Source organism: Nannospalax galili, unplaced genomic scaffold, assembly GCF_000622305.1.
Source record: "Nannospalax galili isolate Female #2095 unplaced genomic scaffold, S.galili_v1.0 scaffold290, whole genome shotgun sequence".
Lineage (NCBI taxonomy): Eukaryota > Metazoa > Chordata > Mammalia > Rodentia > Spalacidae > Nannospalax > Nannospalax galili.
This window is the reverse complement of record NW_008331486.1, coordinates 2779012-2790800: the sequence shown is the minus strand read 5'-3', so window position 1 is coordinate 2790800 and position 11789 is coordinate 2779012. Positions and strand designations below refer to the sequence as shown.

The 11789-nt window shown below is 42.2% G+C and overlaps 1 protein-coding gene across 3 annotated transcripts in view; it reads left to right on the top strand.

The window, feature by feature from the left end:
- Scai (suppressor of cancer cell invasion) overlaps nt 1-11789 on the top strand; it is a 151122-nt gene that overhangs the window by 90838 nt on the left and 48495 nt on the right. For all 3 annotated transcript variants that reach the window (XM_008824779.3, XM_029559603.1, XM_029559606.1), the window contains one exon: nt 10445-10540. In XM_008824779.3, coding sequence (XP_008823001.1) covers nt 10445-10540 — 96 coding nt within the window. The remainder of the gene's footprint in view (nt 1-10444; nt 10541-11789) is intronic.

Here is an 11789-nt window from a genome sequence, read left to right as displayed (position 1 = left end):
CTGAGGCTCGGTATCCAAGTTCCCCCAGTCTCAATAGGAGAGCCTCCATACCTTGCAAACAGCTTGCTTCCGTCTCAGCCGCTAAGAGGAGGTCATCTACATACTGGAGGAGCATAATCTGTGGGTTTCTTACCCGAAAGTCAGCCAGGTCACTATGTAGGGCTTTATCAAACAGAGTAGGGGAGTTTTTGAATCCTTGGGGAAGTCGCGTCCAGGTTAGTTGTCCCCATATTCCAGCTTCAGGGTCTTTCCATTTAAAAGTGAAGATGGGCTGGCTAACCGGACTTAGTCTTAGGCAGAAGAACGCATCCTTCAGGTCAAGTACAGTATACCAGCTGTGACTGGGAGGTACAGAACTCAGGAGATTATAGGGATTAGGAACAGTGGGATGGATATCTTTTATCCTCCGATTGACTTCTCTTAAGTCTTGAACTGGTTGATAGTCATTTGTTCCTGGCTTTTTCACGGGGAGCAGCGGGGTGTTCCAAGGGGATTGGCAGGGGTGAAGTATGCCCATTTGTAAAAGTCTTTGAATGTGGGGCCTGATTCCCTCTCGGGCCTCTTTGTTCATAGGGTATTGTTTGATAGAAACCGGAGTTGCAGATGGTTTTAGTATGACCACTATTGGAGGCTGGTTACATGTTAGTCCTGGGCCTCCTGTCTCGGCCCATGCTGAGGGGATTTTACTTAGCCAATCAGATATACCAGGAGTTTTTGTTACCGGTCCCTCATATAACCGATGTTCATCTTCCAGCCGCAGGGTTAACACCTGTAGTGGAGCTTTTTTTTTTTTTAATAGAAGCTCCCAGTTTAGAGAGTAAATCTCTCCCAAGAAGGGGATATGGACAGTCAGGGACCAGTAAGAACGAGTGGGAGACTCGTCCTGTGCTGAGGTCCACTTTCTTTCTGTGGTCCATCTGTATGTTTTTCCTCCGGTAGCCCCTTGGACCCAGGCTGCTTTGGAACTCATAGGTCCCTCAGTTGTTGTCAGGACCGAGTGTTGAGCTCCTGTGTCTACCATGAAGGTAGTCAATTGCCCTCCTATCTTCAAGGTTACCCTGGGCTCACGGGGGGAGCTCCTGGCCCCGACTTCCCTAGTCCCCTAAAGTCAGGACTGGGGTTGTTTTCTTTTGAAGTCTGTTCAGCTTCTTTGGACATTCTCGAGCCCAGTGTCCTCTCTCCTTGCAATAGGCACACTGGTCTTTATCCACTCGGAGCCTTCTTTGTCTCCCAGGTCCCTACCTGGTCCTGGTCCTGTTCCCTGAACTAGTGTGGCCAAAATTCAACTTAATTCTTTATTTCTCTTTCCTCTAAAGTTTCTCACTTGTTATAGATTCTCTCAGCTTCTCTTACTAAGTCCTGTAAGGAGTACCCCTGAAGGCCCTCTAGCCGTTGAAGTTTACCACGAATGTCAGGAGCTGATTGCCCTATAAAGACTGAACTAGTGTGGCCAAAATTCAACTTAATTCTTTATTTCTCTTTCCTCTAAAGTTTCTCACTTGTTATAGATTCTCTCAGCTTCTCTTACTAAGTCCTGTAAGGAGTACCCCTGAAGGCCCTCTAGCCGTTGAAGTTTACCACGAATATTTGAATCCACGTCCTCTGAAAAAACAGCCAATGCTCTTAACAGCTGAGCCATCTCTCCAGCCCCACAGTGCATTTTTAAAACCAACAGAGGAGTCCAGGTTGAGGTAAGTGAGGTCCTCCCAGGAGACCCTGCTTCCAGGCTCTTTAGAAAAAAAAGCTAAAGGTACATAGCAAAGGGTAACTACTCTCGGAACCCCAGGAATAAACTCTGTGCATGTGTGTATGATGTGTGTATGTGCATGAGGTGTGGAGTGTGTGTGTGTATGTGTATGTGGTTTGTGAATGTGTGGTATGTGCGTGTGTGTGTGGTATGTGAGCTATGTGTGTATGTGTAGTGTGTGTACATGTGTCTCTGTGTGTAGTGGTGTGTGTGTGTGTGTGTGAAATGGTGTGATGTGTATGTGTAGGTGTGGATGTGTGTAGAATGGTGTATGTGTATGCATGTGTGATATATGCTGTGATGTGGGTGTGTGTGTGGTATAGTGTCTGTATGTGTGGTATAGCATGATATGGTATGGGCTGGTGTGTGGAGTATATGTAGGTGCAGTGTGTACAGTGTGGTGTGTGTAGTGTATGCATAAGTGTGTGCATGAGTGTGGGGAGGGGTGTGAGAAGGCGGGGCAGGCCTCAAGGTGACCAGCCTGTTGGGGGGATGTGGTCTCTGGTGAGTCACAAGAATCAGGAAAACTCCAGGGAAGACACATGAGCTCAGTTGCCCTAGACTGTGAGCATTGGCACATGGTGCTTACTTAAGTAGGTTTGCTGTAGACTAAGCATCAGCACCCAGTGCTTCCTTACTAAGTTGCTGTCCTTCTCATTTAGCAACAGACCATTCCAGTCTAATTTTCAGACCTGAAACATCAGAATGTATCTGTTCTTCTCATCAAAACACTTGATTCCTTGTGAAAGGTCCAAGCTACCATGTTACCATGTATTTATAGGGGCGGGGAGACAGAGAGAGAGAGAGAGAGACAGAGAGAGAAAGAGAAAAAGATGAAGATGCCACTCCAAACAATAGTGACCTGTGAATGTGCTTATGAACAAGTACCTATCGTTGCCCAGTTTTTCTTCTGTGGGGGACGTGAATTTATCTGGGGTTCACGCCTGGGACCCCCTTATCCTTCCACGGGAGTCTTTTAGCGGCGAGCGCCCTGCGGCTCTTATTTGCTCGACCCGTGCCTGCAGGGCTTTTTCAGTGGCTGAAGAGAGGAGAAGGAAGTACAGGAAGGCTGTTTCATCTCCACCCATGTGGGCAGTCGGGGTCCACTAAGAGGGCTAAGAGCCTTTGGCTTACATCAGGGAGTGGCCCTGACCAGAAAACCTCAGTTGCTCTTTCGCCTTTAACGGTCCCTCACGAAGACTTGGACCAAGAATGAAAGGAAAGAGAAAAAGGCAGGGAAGGCTTGAAATAGAGAGCGTAGAGAAAAAAAAAGTACAAAACCAGACCTTTTCCTTTTAAGATATTAACACACTATCAAGCATGCACACACACCGCATGAAATCACATTTGTATGGACCGGTCCTTCTTACACCCAGACACACACTACACTCACCACTTTTACCTTTAGGATTCTCAAGTACAAACACAGACAAACAGACAAACACACAAAAAAAATCCTCAGCGCGCCTTTTGACTCAAAACTGAAAGTACAGACCGGGAGGGAAGTAGCCAAGCCAATCTCCCTTCTTCTCCCGGGGAGAGGAAAGCTAAGCTGTCCTCCCCACTCCAGACCACCCTGGTCATAAAGATCAGAGTGTTGGAACCAGGGGTCCCTGGGCATGTCTGCCACTCCCGCTGATTCCCAGAATACAGACTTACAGGTCCTGTACAGGCACAAATGTTCAGACGGAACGTTCCCAGAACAGGAAATGACTGACAGACATTAAGACCAAGACAAACCACAAGACGTCTTTTCTTACCTCCTGCTCATCTGAGGAAATGGGTCTGGGGGCGACCAGAATCCCGGGACGAGCCCCCAAATGTTGGACCCCCGGTCTGGGGTACCCAACGTCCACGGAAGGTCACACCCTAATGACTCAGTCCCAAGACCAGGAGATGCAACAAGCAAGAAGATTTAATCGTTTGCGCAGAAGGGCTCCTGCCTCACTCGAGAGCAGCAGCAGCGAGCTCAGCTTACAGGCTACTTTTAAAGGCAAAAACCACAAACCAAAACTGGCAGCAGTGGGAGGGGGCCGGCAGCAGTTGGAGGGGGAAGTTTCGGGTGATTTTCAGCTTGTGCAAGGAGCATGAAAAGGTCAGTTTTTTCTCAGCAGTTAGAATTATTTTTTTTATTTTACTTCCTTGTACTTTTTTTTGCCTGGGGGACTTGGTTTGAATCCACTTTGATCTGGGGGGGGGCTCTTGATTTCATCGATTTTAAAGGCTTATGTCACCATCCTGGATTTTACTTTTATTTAATTGTTGTTTCTTATTCTAATAACCCCAGGATTGGACACAAGAAATTCATCTTTGAAACTTTTTTATACAACAAAATAGAAATAAAATTTCTATTGTTACTATTACTACTACTGCTTCTGTTGTTATTGTGTATGTATGTGACAAGGGATGCACATATCATGGTGTTATTGTGTATGTATGTGAAAGGAGATGCATATATCATGGTGCACATGTGGAGGTCAGACTTTGTGGCATCAGTATTTACCCTCCACCTTTGTATGGGTTCTAAGGATCAAACTTGAGTTGTCAGACTTGCACAGCAAACACTTTACCTACAGAGCCATCTTAGCCTACAACTTTATTTAAAGTAAGAAAACAATTATGGCAAGAAAACAGCCTGACAAAAAAAACCCAAACCAACAACCCCCCCCAAAAAAACATTAATATATTAAATGAATTGATTAGGTTATGTGGTTGTTCTTTTTCCTATTACATTTTTTTCTTAGAATTTGTTTAAAACTTCTTTTTCAAGTAGCATGCTTATGAATTAAATAAGTGAAGACTGCAGAATGCAGAGAGTATTATTGGGAACAGAAGCAGAAACTTAAATTTTATTCCATTTATTACTTTTGGGCTTTCTGAATTTTTAAAAAATATTTTATTATTATTTTTTTATGTATATGTGTGTATTGCCTACATATAGGTAAGTGTACCCGTGTCATACCTGTGGAAGACAGAAGAGGCTGTCAGATCCCCTGGAACTGGAGTTACGGACAGTTGTTAGCTGCCATGTGGGTGCTGGGATTCGAACCCTGGTCTTCTGCAAGAACAACCAGTGTTCTTAACTGCTGAGCCACCTCTCCAGCCCCGACTTTCTGAATTTCAAACTATGTATATAAATTACCATTTCCAAAAATGAGTGAAAATATACTTTTTTTTTAGTCTTTTTGAGACAGGGTCTCCCTGTAGCCCTAGTTATCCTGGAACTCGCTATGTAGACCAGGCTGGCCTCAAACTCACAAAGATCCTCCTGCCTCTGCCTCCTAAGTGCTGGGATTAAAGGTGTGCAGCACCACGCCCGGCTGTACCATGATTTTTTGAGGGCTGGAGAGATGGCTCAGTGGTTAAGAATACTGGTTGTTCTTGCAGAAGTTCCAAGTTTGATTCCCAGCACCCACATAGTGACTAACAACTATCTGTAACTCCAATCCCAAGGGATCCGGCGCCCTCTTCTGACCTTGGGCATTGCATGACATGGGTGTACTTACATTCATGCAGGCAATACACTCATACACATAAAATAAAAAAAAAATAAAAAATAAAATGTGGAGTATTGAGGAAGGCACTCAATCTTGACTTCTGGCCTCCTTATGTATCCCCCCCCCAACATGCACACACATGGTCATGTATATACATGAACAAACACGCCAAAAATAACCATCAATATTTTTATTGAGATAATATTCAAATACTATATGTTAGAAATTCTCTGGATGAATCCCAGCACTCCAGAGGTAGGTGAATCTCTGTGATTTCAGGGTCAGTGTGGTCTACCTCGTGAGTTCCAGGCCAGCCAGGGCTATATAATGAGATCCTGTCTTTAAGGAAAAGAAAGCGCTTTTGGCTCGCAGTGGCACCATAGCAATTGGCAAGAACAAACGTGAAGAAGGGAGCCAAGAAGAAAGTGGTTGACCCATTTTCTAAAAAGGATTGGTATGATACTAGTGACAAGGACTCAAGGAACCACAGTTGAGTCTGATGGCCTCAAGAGTCATATGTTCGAAGTGAGCCTTGCTGATCTACAGAATGACAAAGTTACATTTAGAAAATTCAAGCTCATTACTGAGGATGTTCAGGGTAAAAACTGCCTGACTAACTTCCATGGCATGGATCTTACCCATGTTCTGTGGTCAAAAAATGGCAGACCATAATTGAAGCTCTTCTTGATGTGAAGACAATTGAATGTTACTTGCTTCACTTGTTCTGTGTTGGTTTTTTAAAAAACGAAATAACCAGATATGTAAGACCTTCTATACACAGCACCAGCAGGTCTGCCAGATCCAGAAGAAAATGATGGAGATCATGACCCAAGAGGTGCAGACAAATGACTTGAAAGAAGTGGTTAATAAATTGATTCCAGACAGCAGTGGAAAAGACATAGAAAAGGTTTCCTAGTCTATCTTCTGTATGATGTCTTTGTTAGAAAAGTAAAAATGCTGAAGAAGCTTGAGTTGGAATTGCAGAAACTCATGGAGATTCATGGTGAACGTAGTAATTCTGGAAAAACCACTGGTGATGAGGCAGGAGCTACAGTTGAATGAGCTGATGGGTATGAATCACCAGTCCAAGAATCTGTTTAAAATTCAGATTTTTAACAGTAACAAATAAAAAGTCCTATTTGTAAAGAAAAAAAAAAAGAGAAAGGATGTAAAATTTAGTGATACCCTTCACAAGAGTAATAAAGATAGAAGAGCTTTCAGTAATGCCAACTACTAATAATCTTATGCAGAGTCATAAAAATTTAATGACAACATTTTCAACATAAATGGCAAGAGATGCTGTTGCTACTCAGAATCCTGAAAAATGTCAGTTCCCCAATTGATGCTTAAATTTATTCAGTTCCCATTAGAATTCATTTTAAGTTTTTTGTAAACTATGAAAAACTGATTTTTAAAAAATTAACAAAGAACCAAGAATAGCCAGAACTAGAAAATCAGACCAATGGGACAGAATACAGATCTAAGACACAAGCTTAAGCAGAAATGGATGATTTCAATTCCAGTTCTGCCGTATTCTTCAAAAAAAGATTCTATGTTTAGTATTAGGTACTTTTGCTTTGCTTTAAGCAAATACTTGACAGAAGCAGAGAATGAAGGGCTTGGCTTCAAAGGGTTTCTGTCCATCCTCCCAGGGAAAGCATGACAGAAATGGCTCAGTCTGTGGCAGCAGGAATATGAGCTTGCTTGTTCATACTGAGATCTACCAGGAACAGAGGGTGTACTAGAATGGAACCAGGGGCCATAGATCCTTCAAGGCCCGCTTTTGGTAACTTTTCTTCTTCTGACACTGAACTCCCAAAGATTGTATAACCTTCAAAATAGTGCATCAACCGGGCGTGGTGGCAAACGCCTTTAATCCCAGCACTAGGGAAGCAGAGGCAGTTGGATCTCAGGGAGTTCAAGGCCAGCCTGGTCTACACAGTGCGTTCTGGGTCAACAGGGAGACCCTGTCTCAAAAAGTCCCCCCCCCAAATACCGCCCCCCAATCCAAATAGTGCCTCAAACCAATGAGCAGGCATTCAAAACTTGACTGTGTAGGGGGCAGCTCAGATTCCAGTTAATCCATAGCAAGTTTCAGGCCAGGTGGGGCTACAGGGAGACCTTCAGACATAGTTTACAACACATATCTGAAACTCAGTTTTGGCTGTACTAAAATTGAAAATTTAAATAATTTAGAAGACAGCCCTATTGTGTGAGTAAATTTCTTCTTTCAGAAAAAAGCACTATCCATAAAAGTAGAGATTGATCGATTTGGTAAGTACTTGTAAAACTTGTCCTGGCTTCTACTTGCTGGCCATGGCATGCACTTATATGTGTGCTGATATGCACAAACTCTCACACAAATTGTAAAACAATTAAAGTGAGCTGACAGTTTAAAGTCTAGGAGAAGCATACTACACCATAATTAGTGAATGATTATTGCTTCTTTATAAAGAAAGTGACTTTTGGCAGTGCAGTGCTGGAAATGTAGTTGGCTCTGAGTCAAAGTAGCTTCGTGTACCAATAGTTATATGCAGTTTTTCTTAAAAGAAATCTTTCTGCTCTAAACTTTATGACGGATACCTTGAGCTTATTGGGTTGTGTGTGGTTTTGTTTTTGGGGGGTGGGTCTTTTTTTTTTTTTTTTTTTTTTTTTGAGACAGGGTCTCCCTGTAGTCCCATCTGGCATAGATACTATGTAGACCAGTCTGGCCTTGAACTCACAGAGATCCATCTGTCTCTGCCTTTCCAGTGCTGAGATTAAAGGTGTGCACCACCATGCCCAGTTTGAGCTTATTGGGATTTTACAAGACAGTCAAATTCTTAGATTTGTTTGCTTGTTCTGTTCTGTTCTATAGTAACAATTTATTTGAGCTATCTTTAGTTAAGGACAGCTTTAACTGATTAAGAGCCTAAGGATGAGGATGAGTCGCAGAAACACGTATACATTTCTCCATTGTGTGTGGGGGGGCAGGGAGGGGCGTTATACAGACAGGGCTTCACTTTGTGTTGCCTAGACTGGCCTAAAATTCATTATTTCAGCCAGCCGTGGTGGCACATGCCCATAGTCCCAGCACTTGGGAGGCAAAGAGTTTGAGGCCAACCTGGTCTATGTAGTGAGTTCCAGGTCAGCTGGGGCTACAGGGAGACCATGTCTCAAAAAGACCCCCCCCTCAAAAAAAATTCATGATCTCTCTGCTTAGTCCTCTTAAGTGCTGTGATTACGGACATGTACCACCATGCCTGGGTTAATTTTTTTTTTATAGCTAAGCATTAGAAATTGTGTATTTCAGTTCTGAAATTTCTTAAATGAATGAATTTCTCCATTTCAACTGCTTACAGCCAGTTTTTTTGCAGAATTCATCTTTACAGTATTTTGTTAAACTGCAACTAACCAATAGAATCCAGGGCTAACTGGTAACATACTGTTTTTGCCCCTGTTTTTGTAGATTCCTAAGTTCATTAGTCATATTGTCTGCATTCCAAATTACTGTAGTTACTAAAGTTTTGCTGCTATATCACATAGATCCTAATTTTCAGCCTTTGATGATCGTTACTTGCTCTGCAGTTCCAGTGCCAGAGTCTCTCATAGCAGCAACCTGATCTTGCTACCGGTTCTTATATGAGCATTTCTTTTTAAATTTTTTAATTTTTATTTTACATGCATGTGTTGTGTGCGTGTATTGTAAGTACACTATGTGCATAGAGTGCCCATGGAGGTCAGAAGAGGGTGTTGGATACCCTGGAACTGGAATTATGGACATTTATTAGATGGATGCTGGGAACTGAACCCAGGTTCTCTGACTAGAGCAGCCAGTGCTCTTAACTGTTGAGCCATCTCCAGCCGCTAGCCTTTAAAAACTTTTTAAAGATTTATTTATTTTATGTATATGAATGTTTGCCTGCATATAAGTATACCACGTGTATGCCTGATACCCAAGGAGGACAGAGGAGGGTAGCAGATCCCCTAGAACTGGAGTTTTGGGTGGTTATGGGCTGCTATAACATGTGAAACTGATCCCAGGTCCAGTGCAGCAAGTGCTCTTAAAATTGCTGACCTTCTCTCTGGCCCCATACTGGCCTTTCTTGAGCAAGGCTGCTATAACAACCAGTACCATATTTAGTGCCTTAGTATAGTAGAAAGCCATCTCGCATGTTAGCTACAAGTTGTGTGCAGCCCTAAAGCTTCATTAAATGTGTTGTCGCTGTCTTGAGAGGGAGAATTATCAGAGAGAGAGAATTAAAATGGGATAGATAACTTACAGTTGCATTTTGTTGCTCCATACAAGCAAATTTGACTAGGCCCAATGTTCATGTATAAAGGAGTATTTCTTTGTCAGAGGCACATACCACAAGTCACTAGGTTCAAGGACAGGGGTGTATAGTCTCTGCTAAGAAGGCAATAGAATAGTTGAGAACAGAAGTACAACTCAACACTCACTTCTAGATATATTCCCTAAAGCAGTGTTTTTCTAATAACAGAAACTTTAGCTGAAGATAAACAATTAGAAGCTACCAGTATATAAGAGAGAGTAAGGTCAGCCGAGAGTGAAGAGAACGCTTGTGTCCTTATGGGCGAGACATGTGCAGAGGACACTAAGATGGACTATTATTTAGTAGGGCGGTTAAGAAAAAAATGTGTTCTGGACCCTAGAATTATTTTTGCTCCAAAATTTGGAACTGGTGGGGCTGGAAAGATGGCTCAGCAGTTAAGAGCACTGGATACTCTGGCAGAGGACATGTGTTTAGTTTCCAGCACCCACATGGCAGCTCAAAACTGTAACTCCAGTTCCGGAGGATCTGACACCCTCTTCTGGCCTCTGGAGGCACCAGGCACACATGTGGTGGACTTACAACATGCAGGCCAAACACTCATACTCATACAATGAAATAAAACTAGAATGAAGCTGACAGGCTCCAGCGGATGAACTCATGAGTGACATCTAGAAACAAATTTGACTTGATAGGCCTTAACATATATGCCAGAATGCATATATGTGGAGGGTGCAGATAGGGTAGGGGGATCCAAATATGATTAAGATATATGAAATTCACAAAAATTTACTAAAACTATATATTGAAAAAAAAGAGTTAGGTAAAAGAATGAGAATCTGAATGTAAGTACTTTCATCTTTTGATTTTGCATCATTACAGAACTTAATTTCCATAGTTAATATGTACTTTTTAAAAATTTTTTACAGAGATTTGCCACAATATGGACAGAAGCAGTGGCAGTCCTACTTTGGAAGAACTTTTGATGTTTACACCAAACTCTGGAAATTCCAGCAGCAGCATCGGTAAAGGGATTTTGTTTATAAAGGACAGTGAAGGGCCATTTTATATTAGCTACAGTTTTTACTTTAAACAAACTCAATTTTTTTAAACTTCTTATTATATTTTATTCATTTTTTATTTTATGTGTATGTGTACATGCATATGTGTGTATATATCTGTGTGTGTGTGTGTGTTTAAGTGCATTGCATGCACATGCCATGTGAAGATTAGAGATAAACTTGCAAGAGTTGGTTCTCACCTTCGACCATGTGGGCCCTGTGGACTGAACTCAAATTATCAGGCTTTGTGGCAGGTGCCTTTAACCACTGAGCCATCTTATCCACCCATACTCTGTTTAGTTTTTAATCTTGGTAGTTTAAAATTTTTATTATTACATTTATTTATTTGCGTGTGTATGTATGCGTGTGCACGTGTGTACCATAGCATGCATGGATATCAGAGGATGTCTTGTTGGAATCAGTTCTAATTTGTACCATGTGGGTTTTAGGAATTGAGCCATCTTTCCACCTGATCATGGTACTTTAAAAATAATACATTTCACTGCTTTTCAGCCTTTTGAGTAAGATCAAGTGTAATTTCATGGCGCAGATTAAACACTTGAAATTTTCCCATTTAAGGTTTTTCAGTGTGTCGTCTGATTTTTGAAGACTTTGTTGTATCTGGAATGGTCTCCTTGAACTTTAATGTGGCAAGATGATCTGTGGTTTCGTTTTAAAGCACATTCTAAAGTACATGTTAATTGGCTAGTGCTGTTTAGGGAAGGAGGTGTTGCTTCTAATTTTCATGGACATAGATAGCTCAGGCTACTTTCTTTTCTATTTCAACTTTTTTTCCCCTGGGTTTTTGATACCAGGTCTCACTTCTTAAGCAAGTCTCACTTCATAATCTAGGCTTGTCTGAGCCTCCTGAATATTGAGTTTACAGGAGTGAACCACTACATCGGGATTTCAAAAGACATTTAGTACATAATCCTTTTGCTGGGTATGGTGGTACACAACTATAATCCCAGTACTTGAGAGGTAGAGGTGGGAGGATGAAGAGTTCAGGGTCATCCTCAGATGCATAGATAATTTGAGGTTAGCCTATGCTACATGAGACCTTGTCTTAAAAAACAATTGAGGCCAGGTGTGGTGGTGCACCCCTTTAATCCCAGCACTCGGGAGGCAGAGGCAGGAGGATCTCTGTGAGTTCAAGGCCAGCCTGGTCTACATAGTGAGTTCCAGGCCAGCTGGGGCTACAGGGAGACCCTGT